This window comes from Ochlerotatus camptorhynchus, unplaced genomic scaffold (genome assembly GCF_037179485.1).
Source record: "Ochlerotatus camptorhynchus isolate MF236.1 unplaced genomic scaffold, CSIRO-AGI_Acam_v1.1 ptg000144l, whole genome shotgun sequence".
In the NCBI taxonomy this organism is placed as follows: domain Eukaryota; kingdom Metazoa; phylum Arthropoda; class Insecta; order Diptera; family Culicidae; genus Ochlerotatus; species Ochlerotatus camptorhynchus.
In genome coordinates, this window is record NW_027040634.1 from 429951 (window position 1) to 447028 (window position 17078).

The following is a 17078-nucleotide window of genomic DNA, read 5'->3' on the forward strand; positions in this document are numbered from 1 at the left end:
AACGCATCATACTAAAGTCATACTAAAGATTATTAACAGAGAGAACCCCGCTCAAATTCCTATTCTTACACAAAACACAAGCTCCTGCTGCAGTTAACAAATAAGATGTATTATATAAGACCACGCAGTCCTACGTCACCGTTGCATACAACCCCATAGGGCTGTTCCTTGTTTTTTTTTTTTTTTTTTTTTATTTGTAAGAGATTTTCTATGTCATCACTCCCAACTAGCCTCCATATGCTTCCCTAGTGTGAAAAAATGAGTAAAATTCAGAATAAAAAACAACTTGGTTGAGAAAATTGGAGAAATTCGTAAACATGTGTGTAGTGAATTACATATAAATAAAATGAAAATAAACAAAGCTTAGTAGAGCACTTAGATGTTTGGAACTACCCGATTTGACAGTCATAGAATACGTTTCAGTTATATTATACACAGCAAAAAAAAAAGTAATATCGATCAACGTAATTCAAGCCGATGTATGAAATAATGATGTAATAGCAAAAAGCAGATACAATATTACATCAATGGATGTAATTTTGTTCGCAAAATCGATGTACATCGTACAATGTGATATTACACAACCGATGGATTGACCTGGTTGCAGCAGTTTCGATGTAATATTCAACAACTTTTTTTGCTGTGTACTGTTTAAAATAATCAAAGCAATAACTCGTTTATTGCCCAATTATCTATGAGTATCTTGAGAGGAGTTTCGGACAAATATATTCTATGACATTGTTCATGTTTCTGGTCAAAAAGTCTTATTTAAATAGAGTTCGTACTTAAACTTGTCTACTTGCTAGTTGTAAGTACACTGGAATGTCTTCGTAAAGTTTATTGAGTTTCACCTCTCATGAATGAATAGCAAATGCTCTAGCAGCAAATGCCTGTAATATTCTTTCATCACTTATCGTTTTCTTGTCAAGGCACGTGTATGACAAATTCTAAATCATAGTTTTATTATCTTCTTTACGTGTTGCCTTGTTCCTTTTTACGAACGGACATGGTAGGAGGTGACCTTACCATTGTCGTTAACCGATGTTGCCGCCTCGCGGTGTGATTGGCCGTTGATGTTGGAGGATGACGAGAAGCTCGATACACCGACATATCCTGGAATGGTTGACAAAAAAAGTGAAAATTAGTACATAGATTGTGATTTTGTTAGTAAACGATGGATCTGCACCACTAAATTAAACCGTTAAATCCTTAGGTGAATGACTAAATAGAGCACTTCCACGCCAAATGACGAATCGGTCTGACGCCGCCGTTTCCGATGTGCATGAATTTTGTGAATTATGTGTTAAGGTCAATAATTCACATCTGAGGTTTCTACAAATAAAAACTCGAAAACGTCACTTCAATAAAGGAGAAATGTAGGTAATGTTGGCCTAAGTGTCCCTAATTTGGGCACATACACAAATTCAGCAATCGACTAAATTTTCAAAAATATAACGTCCCAATAACGCGTTCATCTAGATACAATTGATAAATAGCAGATTTTTAGCGATGGGCCCAATCTTAGATCCATAGGCCAACATTAGAGACATTTCCTCTATATGAATTCTGAGTCAAAGATATAGGGAAACATACTTATTACACTGGTAATAAAATTAAGTAATTTTATGTAGAAACCAAAAAAAAAAGAGTTTACAACTTAATCAATAGAAGCTAACCTTATTTAATGTTAAAAAAATATATTGAAAAGCTCATGAAAATTTCTAACTTATGTTATATATCCATTTGTAAACTAACAAAAATCATAGATCAACAGCTTTGAACATGTGGATAAATTTTTAAACTTTTTGTCTGTTCAATTTTTTTGTGAAACTTTGCACAATTTTTTAAGTCTAATGTATCGTTTTTTTCTCAACAAGATTTAAAAAAAAATGTGTAAACAAAAAGGTTCAATTTTTTACCAAATGTTGTTGTTCTATTTTTATGTTAATTTTCAAGTTTCCTTGTTTAAAAATTAAATTTATTAAATGACCTATTTTACAAAGACTATTTAATTTTTTAAACACCCTTTTGAATTTTGTTTCTTGAATTACTCGAACTTTTTTACATTGTTTATTTTCCCTGAAAAGGAATTACCGTGCCGATTCAAATTTCGGACACTTAAACTCGAATTTCAGACACTTTTAAAAGTTGATTATCTCGGTCGAATATGATCCACATGTCTTGTAAATTTTAAATTTTTTTGACTAGTGCCCTCCACGATCATCTAACATTATTACTTTGTTTCTAACTGGATGTAATATTTAATTAAAAATGAAAGTGTCCGAAATTTGAATCGTCCGAAATTTGAATCGGAACGGTATGTTTTTTAAAACTTTGACTCAGACGTCAATTCAATTTATTTTTTTCTGATTAAGGGTTTTATCCGGATTACTTTGATTGAAGTAACGTTTTCGAGTTATAATTTGTTGAAAATATCGAATACGCCATTTAGATTTTTTTTACATGATTTAAAATGGCCGAAATTTAGCTCAAGTGTAAACTATTGATCACGTTACAAACAATTATGCAAAGTTTTACGCAAATCAGAGAAGGTCAAGTCTGAATTATTTTTTGTTGACTATTTGGCCTGGAAACGTTCAATAGCGAACGCTTTACACCATGCTACTCGAGTTTCGCCTATCGTTAGGCAACCCCTCAGTCAACAGTCAACTGGATGGTGTCATAAATGAAGCTAGGGTAGCGATTCCTATAACGAACTAACTACTGATCGATAATCGAAATACTAGTAAGGGATTTCATACCTGGTCCACCCGGCTGCGAGCTGCCACCGAAACGGGTATTAATGTTTGGCGCTTGCTAAAAATAAAAATAAAATACAATTAACAAAACCCAATTCACGCCGTTTCTAGTTCAAAACAAACCGGATTTTCCGGATAGATGTGCGCCGTCTGGTGGAACCCTCCCGGACCATAGGAAGCCGATGATCCAGCAAATCCAGGTGCACCACCAAAGCTACCGCCACCAGCTCCTACACCGGCACCGTACCCGGCTCCGGCTCCAGCTCCAGCTCCGGCAAATGCCGCCTGCTGCTGACGAATGGAATTGAACAGAGCATTCTGGTGCGCTAATTGTTGCTGATACATGCTGTTGTTATGATCGTTCGTCCCATAAATCACCATCACGTTGTTGGAGAGATCGGCCAAGAACGAAACGAAACAAAACAAATATGTGACGATGGGTCGCCGTTAGTGAAATATGGACACGTTTTGGATCGGGGTAGCGCGATAGAATTTTTTTTAATTGAATTGTATTAAATCAAACTGAGTGATTGAATTGTGAGAGTGAGAGAATTCCACGAAGATGAAATGCATTGCAGAATGATTCTTTTTTTTTATTCTGATGAGCCTTTGATGATGAGGAGACCGCGCAGGCAAGGCGGTTGTCACGAACTGGGTGATTCATTATTCTCCAAATGGGGTTTTTCCTAATTAATAAAACACGAAACCATCGTTGGCGAGATGGCTTCTCAAGTCGGAAGATAGAAATGACGTTACAATGTAATGGAAGTGACGGGTGGACGAGAGCTTACGTAAATTTCGATAGCGATGGGATTGGTGATGGGTTAAATGTTTGAAAAATTTGTATGAAAGTATGCAACCTTAATAATGTCAAATTTAGAATATCAGTAAATAGGCAAATAAAATAAATAAATAAGATCAAATCTTAAAATATATGCAACATAGTTATAAGGCTCGTTTGAATTGAATAAATATTCCGAAACTCATCAACTTTTATGAGTGACTAATTTAATTCGATCTAACAAATCTGAAGTCTGCATAACTGGCGCTGCTTTTTTTTTTCCTTTGGTTTGTTTTTCCGTCGATCTTGTTTTCCGTCCTGAGCACCAATGCTACCGACGTGCCAGGAAGGCAGCTCCCACACCTGGACCCTACCTATCGACCCATCAACTCATGAACCGGGGACCAACGGCTTTACTTCCCATCCGAAGGAAGGCGTGATCAGAGATGTTATGCCTCAGAACATCCCGGCGGCGCCAACTGGGATTGAACCCATGCCTGCTGGGGTGAGAGGTAATCACGTAACTGGCGCTGCTCTTGTAGACATAGAAAAAACATTAAAAATTCCCAAGCAGCACTCATCTGTCAGTCGAAGTTGCAGCAACTTGATTGTGACTAAAATGAGTCCTATAGCAGTTACGTCAACCGGTTTGAGAAAATTGTTGTTTGGCATGAATGTTTGATGCCAAATTGATAAAGTTTAATGTTCCACTCTATATTATGAAATTGGTTCATATTTGTTTAACTGGCAGAATAATGTAGGTGCATTAGGGGAAACGCTCCTATAGTTGCGGTACGTTAGAAGCGTTAGGTTTCTATAGTTGTGTATGGAGATTCAATACACAACTATAGGAACCTAACGCTTCTAACGCACCGCAACTATAGGAGCTTTTACCCTATCAGAATTCCAAATCTAATCGACTACCTTCAAGAGCTGGTGTTCCTAACTTTAGCATTCTTGGGCCGATATTGAATAACATTTTCACTTCAGACTTTTCTGATTTGCATCAGGGTTGCCACAAATCATTGTTCGCCAAAGACACAGGCATTTTCGCTAAAGGTAGAAGTCGTCGCTTTAGACCATAGAGAACTGTACCAACTATGACTTTGTGCAACTTGCTTAATGCTTGTTCAACCACAATGGGCAGTCTATAAAAATGAAACTACAACGTACAGAATCGGTTAAGCGGCACCGGTGGTGTAGTGGTAAGCGTGATTACCTCTCACCCCAGCAAGCCTGGGTTCAATCCCAGTCGACGCCGCCGGGATGTTCTGAGGCATAACATCTCTGATCACGCCTTCCTTCGGAATGGAAGTAAAGCCGTTGGTCCCCGGTTCATGAATTGATGGGTCGATAGGTAGGGTCCAGGTGTGGAAGCTGCCTCCCTGGCGTCGGTAGAATTGGTGCTCAGCACGGAAAACAAGATCAACGGAAAACAAATCAAGGAAAAAAAATACAGAATCGGAACCTACCGAACTAATAACCCTAGATTCAAGTAAACAAGGTAAATCCAAACAACTCTTTAACAAGGAAAATCACCAAAGGCATAGTTGCCATCAGTGCGAAGTAAGTCGAAGCAACCTCGAAAAATATCAAACTATTAAGATTTAAAAATATATCAGCCCTAGAATATTAGATAAGCAAATTTGAAGGAAATTAAAAAGAACTTTCAGTTCCAATATCTAAGGGATAAATGGATAAAATTCCAACGGAATTAAGATCAGAATTCCAAGCTAATTTTTAAGTTAATCCCTTGGGAATCCTGAAATTAATTCCAAATGAGTCCTAATGTAGGGGAAATGGCTCTAATGTTGGCCTAAGGATCTAAGATTGGGTCCATCGCTCTCATCGTTATTTAGATGAACGCGTCATTGGGACGGTACTAATGGACTCCTTCCCCTCCAAGTTATTCTTAGAAGAATTGTGAAGAGAACGTTATGTTAATTTTGAATAAAATTCCAAGGTGATTCTGATTTCAACTTAAGGCGGGAGTAACCGTCAACAATGCAATAATACGATCCATATTAACCGTACTGTAGGAATCTTGTCTGTACTTAGTTTGAAAATGAAATTGAGATCTTGGGCCGGACCAGCCAAAAGTACGGCGCGTGGCCTTGTTTAGTCCGGTCCGCGATGAGTTTAGAAAAAAATACTCGTACCTAGGCCTGCGGATTGTACAGCTTATGAGTTCCTTTATCCACCATGTTTTTGCTTTTGTGAAAATCCAGTCCAGAATGTGTCAAAAATAAGGATTCAAAAGTTTCTAGCGGTTTAGGCATTTTTCAAAACGGTAATTGTTTTGAAGGAAGAAAGTAATTGGCAAACTGAACCAGCATGGCTACGTTAATTAATTTTCGTTTAAGAAAATCTTTGTAATGAACGTCAGAGGACTTAACCATCTTCACATACTGTTGATGGCGATTTGGTATATTACATTTAAGTTGATGTATTTAGTCGTGGTGCTATACTGAAGAGATTTTATTCGACTCGAAAGGAAATTGCAATAGTTTTGCAAGAGACATTTTATGCCACAATAGATCATCGAAATTTATCGTCATACGGAAATCTTCGATTTTAATTAGATGTGTAGCTTAGCCTTTCTGGTAGCCACCAATCAGCCCAATGGTTTGAATTTGAAACATCAAACTGAAATTCAGCACGTGGGATTATTATTTTCTCTTATTTAATGATTTCAAGATAATACTGACGCTAAGGAACGAACTTGGAATCATCTTAGCGAATTTTTGATTCAGAGTATGAGATCAATATGCAAAGAGTGATACAGAACAGACAGTAATTTCATGCTGCTCATTGAAACACAACTAGCGTATTTTGCCAATTGTTACACAACTAAGCCCGTGCTTTTTGTTACTTTACGTTTTTACGAGATTGAACACGGAATTCCTCAAGAAATGTTTGAATGTGATTCATGAGGCATTTCCAGAGTTCATTAGCAATTTATATTCCATCTAATAAAAATTTGAATGAGCCTCAAAGCTCAATTTGCATCTATTATTGCACACTTTGTATCTAATTACTGCTCATCCATAAAAAAATACGCAGCAGCTAATTTATATTAAACGTTGCATACCTTTAGGCGTTACCCCATAGACAATCATCAAGAGTCCAAAAGTGATTCGATTTTTAAACATTAATTTATTTTCAGTAAGTTTTACATGCTTGAAAAGAATAAGCAAATATTTAAAACATTCAGAGTGTTTTTTGTTACTTCATACAAGTAAAAAAAAATACTTTAATGTAACAACTTAAGGCGGGAGTAGCCGTCAACAATGCTGATGATGGTACAGTACACAACAACCACCCTACTAGTGCTGTGACTAGGTCGTATTTAACGATAATATCGATATCGGTCTCTGAGTATATCGATATTATTTCGATATCCGATTTTGAGTATCGATATCGGATCCGATATCAAATATTCAATGGAAAATACATTAAACATATTTCATTCTCTTCCAACTTCATAATGCATTTGGAATATCAAAAACATCGACATTACACAAACAAAAATATTCTGTCCACTCTTCGAGCCTACATCGTACAGTATTCGCCGTGTTTTCGAAACCAGACGCTCTCAAGGGACCGAGGTTGTAATATTAGACAGAAGTTTCAGAGCCAACAAATATCGAAATGTACTCTTCTTATTTGTCCTCAGTAAGATAAGTACCGTTAAATAACACATGTCATTAGTTCGATACCACTCCTTCCGTACCTACATATCATTTTATGTACGAAGTGAGCTGTCCACTTCGGTTGTTATTGCGTTGATCCATTCCCTCGTGATAACTCCATACCAAATTAGCGGTAGAGATCTTTCTCAATGGCTCGTCACGAACAAATTCTTCGTCAACTGGAGAAAGAACCATGTTGATGATTATTAACATCTGACCGATATCGAATTTCGATTATCGTTGATATCGGATCCTTAAATATCGGATCATATCGATAATTTATACCCGATATTTATCGATAATATCGGACTTATCGATATCGTCACAGCACTACACCCTACACGCTATTTCAAAACTACCCAGGGTAGAATTCACTCAGATCCGTCAAAACTGAGCCTACCCAAAAATGGGTAAACTGTGTTTTGAGTGACAAGTTGACAAATGAACAACGTCGATCGGATTCATATCAATGTTGTTCATTTGTCAACTTGTCACTCCCAACACAGCTTACCCATTTTTGGGTAGGTTCAGTTTTGACAGATCTGGGTAGATTCTACCCAAATTTGGGTAGTTTTGAAATAGCGTGTACTGCTTTCTCTCTGAGATGACTACACGGCGAATGAGAACAACTCAAATTTTAGTTTAGTTCACTCATAATCGCCAAAATTGCAGGAACTCAGCGATGAGTAAATTTGTCTCATGGTTTTTTTCTGTGGAAAACCTAAAAAATCTGCCGGAAAATTAGGAAATTGACGAAAATTTTATTCAGTCTCGGAGTAGTAGCAATAGACTGAGTGAATCCAATCTTTACTTTTCTCAAATTCGGGAATTTTTCTCTGGAAAATCCGAGGGGGACGACTCTATCTACACACTTAGATTTTTTCGCCGAGATGGGCACCACCGAGCAGCTCGGCATTTTATTTTGCTGGATCTCAGTGAAAAACTTGCCGAGATTCAGCTAACAAACGGGAATTTTGCCGAGATCTCGGCTAACAAACATATTTTTTGCTGAATTTCCAGCAAAATAAAATGCCGAGCCGCTCGGTGGTGCCCATCTCGGCAAAAAAATCTAAGTGTGTACGATGCAGAAAAGATTGTGTTTTGCTGTGGCTAGCTGCACGCACGCTGAGTAGATAGAAGGAAGATTTATGTAGATTTTGAAGATTTCCTGCAAAAAGATGAAGCACGATGCAAGTAGATGCGAGAAATGAAAGATGATTTTTCGAAGATTGGTTCGCTAGTGTGAGATTTTTTGAGCATCTAGAATTGAGATTTAGATGTGTCACCCCCCTCGGGAAAATCCTGGAAAAACCTGGGAAAACATGAGGCAAATTCACTCATCGCTGAGTTCCTGCACTTTTGGCGATTATGAGTGAACTAAACTCAAATTTGGGTCGTTCTCATTCGCCATGTACATTGGTCATGGCGAGAGGAGCAACACAACAGTTGGGTAAAGAAGAATGCAATTATTGCATTATAATCCACCGACTGGAAATGCTTTGGGCAACGTGAGGCTTTAGGTAGTGATGAAACGTCACTAGAACTATTCCACAGCCGCAGACAGTATATGAACAAGTCATACGCGCACTTTTTTGCCTGTAGAATTGAAGAAATACTTCAAATCTCTTCATACATTATACGACTTAGGTAAAGGTGCGTTTGACTAGTACCCCAGGTAACAATTTGATGCTTAACAAGTGTTGTTTCACCGATTTTAATTTAGCCTTTGTTTGAATAATTGTTGTACTTTGGACCACGTTAACCTTTGTCCAGCTTTTAAACATCTAAATCGGGTGATTTTAATCAGCCTTAAGCTTAACAGTAATATAAACTATAAGCTTTTTAAGGCATTAAATAACAGTCATTTCCAACCTTTGTTCAGACTTCTTGTTTTTTTTTAATAATTATGGAAGCCCGCTTCATATCTTACATTTGTTATGGGACTGCTTTACCATGTTTTTACTGACTAATTGGATTTACATATTCATTTTGTTATTATTTGTCTCAAGAGGACATTTGCATTTCGGCATTCGAACTCGCAGTCGCTGATTCACAGGCGTCAACTATACCTGGTCCACTTGAGTATATGTGCGGCAAAAGGTATGATCATTAACTTAAAGCAAGTCAAATTTATATTGAATAATATGGAGGCGAACCAGCCCAAGGCTGAAAGCCTCCCTAATAAAGATAAATTAATTAATTATTAAATAATAGCAACCGGAAGAGTATTATACAGCAATCCGGAATTGTAAACAACAACTGGTGACCAGTAAAACATTCCTCTCATTTTCAAGTACAGTAAACACAATGTGGACACAAGTGCGCGATTTATTTCGATGGTCATTTGGATGCTACGTTAGTGCCATAATTGGGTTATATTTTTCAAATGCGGTCTGAAAATTAAGTGCAATATAAAGCGGTGAACAGACAAAACACAGGAATACAAATGGTAATACTTTCGATGTTGTCGCAGTACATGGAGCTAGACCTAAAAAGCTCCTCTTCCTTGTCTCTGGCGTTGCTTGGGATTCGAAAGGAAGGTAGTGAATTTAGAAAAACTAAATTGTCGGAAATGCAACAAGTGACACCAGTGTTGGCAAAATCATCAATCAAATGATATTTTTTCGCTCTTATAAGCTCTCAATATTACGCGTGATATTGGAACAAAATATCATGCTTGATATTGATTTTACAAGCTCCTTTGATATTGGCAGACTATTCACAACAGGCAGAAATCAAGCTGAGAGTTGACTCGACACAAAAATGATTCCGTTTTCTTAGAAAGAGAAAGTATAGTTTGCTATCTCTTTTTACTTCTCACCGGTGGCAGACACGAAGTGGTGAGATTTGTAGCTGGTGAGTTTTGTTAGCTTGATATTCCGAGCTGCAATATCACAGCTTGCAAAATCAACCGCAGTTGTTTGCTTGTTGATTTTTTGTCTATGAAAATCAAGCGTGATCTTGGGCATTGGCGAGATTTGATTTTTTGATATTTTCCCAACACTGAGTGACACCTACGACATTAAACAATATTGTGCAATAGATTCATATTATTCTATCAGGCTATCAAAATATTTGTAGTGCGTTGCTGATTCCTAGAGTAGTATAGTAGAGCTTCGTACACCTTAAATCAATCAATAATCAGCTTCTATTCTTAATGTCCAGCTTGAATTGTTACTTGGGGCTGTCGCATTATTGGCCGTTCCCTCATTCAACTTCTATTAAATTTTCACACTGCCGGACTCTAGCGGAATGATCAACATACCCTCTTCACAACTTTCTACAGCTAATAAATTATCGCCCTAAAAAGCTTCATGTTGATAAAAGATAGAATTTCCAATCAACTCTGATTTAAGCCATGTCTCCTCACAATAGTATTAGAAATATTGTGGGGAAACATGGTTTAAATCAGAGTTAATTGGAAATTATATATGGAAATGGAAATGAGTATCAAAACCACATGTTTCATCATTCCACAATTCGACAGTGAGCATGCATAAGGGCGTAATAAACGCGATGATCGATTCTCTTCGTCGATTTTCTCTTTAAATTTCCACTGCTAAGGGAAGCAATTTTCTGAAATTTATCCAATACAGTGCTGTAACAGGTTGTATTGACCATCAAAAGCAACAACAAACGCACCGAGATATGTTAATCCAAGAGAAGTTATTAACAAAAGAGAAAATCAACGAAGAGAATTGATTATCGCGTTTACGCTTTTATGCATGCTCACTGTCATTGATTAGCATGTAACCGAGATCGGTAAACGTCATGGTCATGGATCCATGCTGTACAGTAAACAATATTAAGTGTGCAACAATTGGAAAATTACCCTAACGCATTGAATTATTAATATTACACCCTTACTAAGATCGGTGTCACTATTAAAATAAAGGAGACTAAGCAAAAAGTTGAATTCGCCATCAATACAGCAAATCATCCTCTTATTTAATTGGGTAGATTTTTTTAAACTTAACGCATTTACGGATTACGAAATTTGGCCTGCGAATTAAAAAATGGACTAGGATGAACTTACAGGAAGAATTTGGATAATTCTGACAAGAACTCCATGAAAATTCTGGAAAGTCTTCTTAAGCAATTTCTATGAGAATTCCAAGGTATCGTATAACGGGGGGAAGTTGATCACTGTTTACAGATGAACCTGTACATTTTTCCAACCATTTGTTTGGCACACGAACAAACACCTTCTAAACCTGTACTAACAAATGCTTTTCTAATGTAAGAATTTAGTTTTTTAATGGCATGATTAGTTTATTTTTTTGAATAAAATAGTCTCATTTTTATAATTTAAATTTTCAATTCCGGGATGACGTTGATCATGCAGGGTTTTATGCAATGCAATATTCAGAAGTTAAAATTTATACTTTATTTGTATTCGCTGTACAAGAAACTGGGGTTTAAATTCGTATAGTTTTTGTGGTTTGCGTTAAACCTGCTTTTACTTTACTGTCGCAATATTGTTACAAAATTTGTAGGAAATTAAAATCGGCTATTCACAGAAAATTATTTTTATGATACTAAATTGCCGATCTTAACAAAATTTGACTTTTTAAATGGATTTAGCGACCCAAAATGAAGTAGAATATGTCCTTTTGTCAGGCACAGTTTATAAAGTACTACTTAAAACTACTTAATAAAACACTGTACAAATTATTTCATTAGAATATCATAAAAAAGAATTGTTGAGAAACGAAAATTCAAATTGGAATTGGATTGGAATGCTCAGATTGATTCTGTGATCAACAAAGCAACCAGTGCCCTGTGGTTATGCTCCAAAACTATTGGTAGAAAATAGGGTTTGAAACCAACAATGACAATGTGGATTTATACATCAGTAATCCGTCCAAAAGTAACTTATGCTTCGTAAGTAAGGTGGCCAAAAACGAAAGAGGCTACCGCACAGAGGAAGCTGGCAAAACTACAACGTCTAGCATGTATTGCTATAACGGGTGCGATGCGCAGCGCCCCATCAAAAGCGTTAGATGCGAGGGGGGCGACTCTATCTTCGATGCAGAAACGATTTTGTTTTGCTGTGCTTAGCTGCACGTACGATGAGTAGATTTTAAGAAGATTGATGAAGATTTTGAAGATTTCCTGCAAAAAGATGGAAGTCGATCCGAGTAGATGGATTTAGATGCTTAAAATGGCAAGAAGATTTTTCGTAGATTTATTCGCTGGCGTGAGATTTTTCGAGCATCTATGATTGAGATTTAGATGTGTCGCCCCCCTCGGTTAGATGCCATACTCAATCTACTGCCTTTGCATGCATACGTGCAACTAGAAGCGGAAAGAAGTGCTCTAAGGCTCAAAAGGTCTAAAAAAGTCATGCCTGATGACCTGGTTGATCACCTAAGCATTTTACAAAACTTCCAAAGAGGACCAGTGATGAGTATGAATGGAGACTGGAGACTGACCTCCCTTCAACGTATGTGAAATGTTGCGTTCGGATTGGGAAGTCGGTGGTCCTAGCGTTCGTCAAGGCTCAATCATATTTTTCACAGATGGCTAAAAAATTGGAACACAAACAGGTGCAGTAATCTTTGGCCCTGGGATAAATATTTCAGTAGCGATGGGACATTGTCCAACAGTGTTTCAAGCGGAGATCGTGGCCATACTTGAATGTGTAAGTTTTGCAAAATATAGATGTGCAAATATCTGTATATTTTCTGACAGTCAAGCAGCACTAATAGCGCTTCGTGCTTACAAATGTGCATCAAAGATTGTCTGGGAATGTACAGCTGTGCAAACAGAACTCACTTATATTGGGTTCCTGGACACTGTGGCATTGAAGGGAATGAAAGGGCAGACGATCTCGCAAAATTAGGTTCCAATTCACCGTTTATTGGTCCAGAACCATACTGTGGAATTTAAAACTGTGCGGTAAATATGGAACTCAAACGCTGGGAAGAACAAAGGGTGATGGCCAACTGGATGGCCATCACGAAGTGCAACCAGTCGAAAAGATTTATAACTTCAAATGTAACACATACCAAAAAGCTCTTTGAGCTCAATAAACGGGCTCTTAGCAAATACACTGGCCTAGTAACTGGGCACTGTCCGAGTAGATATCATTTGAAGAACATTGGTCGGGTTCAGAGCGATATCTGCCGTTTCTGTAGCATAGAACGCGAAACCTCGGAACACAGGCGTAGATCTAAATTTCTTCGTAGTGTTATCTTACAACCTAGTGGAATTTGGTCTGCTAATCCTGGAAAGGTAGTTGGTTTCATAAACCATATTATACCTGACTGGGAAAGGACGAGTCCAGGCAATTAGCTGTCCACTCATTAAATGGTGGTCAGCTTGCATGATACGAACAGTAAACATGGGTGGGTACCACAAAAGTTCAAATAATGGACGCAGTGGTTCAACTCCCCCCAACAAAAAAAAATGGGTTATTAAAGAGAAGTCCAAGAGGTCTCCCTTAGCTCAGTCGTTAAAGGCCCCAAGTAACATTGCTAGTGGTTTTAAAGCATGCTACAAGTCTAAATCATGGTCTACAGAACCCTCATAAAACCAAAATAGTTACTTGGGGCGCACCCTGATGGTGGTTGGATTCGATTCCCGGTTCAGTCTAGGAATTTAAGGGTTGGAAAATATCTCGACTTCCCTGGGCATGCACTTGCCTTGCCACACAATTATACTAATGCATAAATGGTACACGCATCGAAAACAATGAATTAATAACAGTGGAAATGTATCTAGAACACGCAATAAGCTAATATGCGATAAGCAGTAAGCTTGAAATGTGAAGAAGAAGAAATTTCCAACAGCATTTTTAGAAAAAAAAAAAATAATTATAATAAGAAATCAAAGGAAATTCTGAAAATAATTCGGAAGATAGCTCCAAGGAAATCCAGCTGCGTATCCTAGGTAATTTTAACAAGAATTCCAAGTGAATTCTTATTAAAAAGAATCCAAGAGATTCCTGACAAGAACTCTAAATCAATACTGGTAAGAATTCAAAGGGACGGTTCCAAACTCAATGGACAATTCAAATTCTGAGGTTATTATCAAGGGAGTTAAGCGGAATATTCCAAAGAAGTTCTAAGAACTACATCAGTTATCGATATTTTGATGCGACCGCACGTGAGAATGATACCACCGACATGAGAGTATGAATGTCACCTTCATGCTGTAAATTACTTATGAGGATTGTAGTAGTTATTGTAACCGTTGTTGGCATAGTGGTCGTTGTTGTTGTTGTTGTTAATATAAGAATAGTCTGATCCCGCTTGGCTGCGCTGCGGCATCTGCTGATACTGCTGTGGCTGTTGATACTGAACACCCTGATGAGGATAGACCGGATTCTGACTGTACTGCCCGTAGAGCGAGGCAGATGCAGCAGCCGTTGCTCCCGCCGTCGCAAATGCCTGCGTTGCTGCTGAGCTATTTTCCAAATGTGAAGGAGGGGAGGGGCGTTAGCAAGGTTAGTAAGGTTCAATTCGTTTATAGCCTATACTGGTAAGGTTTTTTTTTGTTTTTTTTTTAAGTATTAATTTGGAATGCTAATTTGCTATAATCGGCTGCACGCGGCAGTGGTTTGAATTTTGATAACCTTTAATGCGGGAGCAATGCATTTTGCTAATCAAGTTGCACGAGTTGGAACAACATTTCAGAACCAACACTTCAAGTAACATTCTTGATCATTCATTCAAAGGAGATAATTTACCGAAGCAGTTTTACCCTTTTGAAGTATTGGTGCTGATTTGAATTATGTAAAAATGTGCAATCGAGTAATCCCTGCAACCGTCAGACAACTGACATCATCTGTTTTCGGGTGAATTTAAATTCCGCAAACAGGTTTTGTGTTGGATTCGGGAATAACGTTTCGTAAAATGAGGAAATCACACAGAAAAAGAAGCGTTATTAATGGCAGCCATTGAAAGTCGATGCGAAGAGAAAGGAAGAAGCGTACACGAATAGCTAAGCGATCTGAAAGGCAGAAGCATTACTTGGCAAAGTTGGCCTGCAGTCCCTGGTAGAAGCTGTTGTAGTCGAAGACATTCGGGAATGCTGGCACCGGTTGGAACGGGGCGAATCCGGGTACGAACGCTCCGGTTCCGGCAGCGGCACCCACTCCATTCGGACCGGCATAGTTCGACGTGAAGCCCCCGTTGTAACCTGTATTGGTATATGGGTACTTGTCAGCATAAGGATTCTGACCAGTGGCGATCTGGTTGTAGAGACCAGTGGACGTACCGGTACCGGCGTATTGACTGCTAGCGTATCCTGCAGAAAGTTCGAACATTAGATTACCACTCATACGTAAAATTATCGCCTCCATGACTCACCTGCAGAAGCTCCAGCCACGAGGGCAGATATTAACACAAATTTTAGCATAATTACCTAGGATGAGACAAAGAGACAAATTTTTACTATACAATCGCAAAGTTTCTTGAAGACGATTTTCTTTCAAATCACAATAGTAACCTGTACTTCCTCCCCAACAAACCTTTGAAAATGACGATCCATTATTTCAAAACAGACGATGACAACAGCCAACACAATTATGTTTACTTCTTCGCAAACTTGCTGTTTTATATTTTGATACTTCAAGCTTCAACCGGACGGAATCCACGACTAAACTGCGGATAGTTAACATTTTTTTAAGAACACGATCAAAAACACGAACCCGAATGATGTCATTCTCGCGAAGCGTGCATCAGAGAGCGAGACTCATCATCCGAACACTTAAGAGCTTCCCACAACGTTGCGAACCATAACAAGCAAAGTAAACACACAGGCGGCTCATACTGCTGCCGAAGAAACCTTGCCAGACAATCGCTAATTGGAGAACTGAAATTTCAATAATTAGCACAACCGGCTAATCAAATGTTACTCCATTTGGAGAGCAAACAGGTTTTTACACTCTTGATATCATAAAATTGAGTATGATCCGCAGAACTGAAAAGAGTCTGAACCTGGAATGAAACTGATGCTCGTAAAACCCTTGGAATGATTCACCACTTCTCGGTCTCACGAGTAGGAAGAAACGTGATTATGGCAGGTAGCTGCTACCAGCGGAAGAAAACTATAGATTCGTAACTGTTTCGCTCATTAATTGCTACTACACCCAAGATCTGCTATTGCACAGATTTCGCTCACGATTGCTTTCGGTGGGATTTTCCAACCTCACCGACGAGACAAAAACAGGAAACGTCTTATCAATAAAATCTATCCGTCTTTTTGCCTGCTTTGATGGTGATGTTGTAAAACAATTAAGGTAGGGGAAAACAAAAAAACAAGAGAAGTAGGCTCCCTCAAATGTTCTGTTCGCAAAATAATCAGCAAAAAAGGCACAGTGGTGCCAGGCAAGTCGTAATTAATGAATTTTTGATGAAGTATTTTTGAAATTATTTATTCTATAATATTTATTTGTTCCTGAATCTCCGATAAATTTTAACACCTGATGTAAAATTTCAGCAAATTACAACAACAACTTAATTCTGTGCATAGCGTTTTTGCCATTTTAAGTAATTTGCATATGCATCAGAATGCAATGCCTTTTAGGATCAAAACAAAAATTTGAAATATGGAATTAAACACTATTTAATTTCCGAAATGCTCTTACCGACTGGGATTGATTTGAGGTTAGGTGGCTCATCGTTGGGATGGATCGAAAGCTTATTATTTTATCTTCATCTGACGTATCGGTCCATTTGAAACCAACTGAACGTTGGATGATGATACAATAAATTCTGAAGAGCCAATACCTAATATCTCACGGTTTTTCTCGTTTTATTAAAATTATTACAAAAAAATCAGTATCGCTGAATCACCCACTAAACGCAATAATAGGTGACCTCTTTCGTATGAGGCTAA

The 17078-nt window shown here is 37.9% G+C and overlaps 1 protein-coding gene across 1 annotated transcript; it reads right to left on the reverse strand.

The window, feature by feature from the left end:
• Nucleotides 1-747: 747 nt before the first annotated feature.
• Nucleotides 748-15519, reverse strand: LOC135700922 (fibroin heavy chain). The gene is made up of 6 exons (XM_065221593.1): nucleotides 15456-15519; nucleotides 15209-15377; nucleotides 14400-14642; nucleotides 2883-3105; nucleotides 2763-2817; nucleotides 748-1113 (listed from the first exon to the last, which is right to left on the reverse strand). The coding sequence occupies exons 1-6, from the start codon at nucleotides 15517-15519 to the stop codon at nucleotides 995-997; spliced, it is 873 nt and encodes a 290-aa protein (XP_065077665.1). The 3' UTR covers nucleotides 748-994.
• Between the last annotated feature and the right edge of the window lie 1559 nt (nucleotides 15520-17078).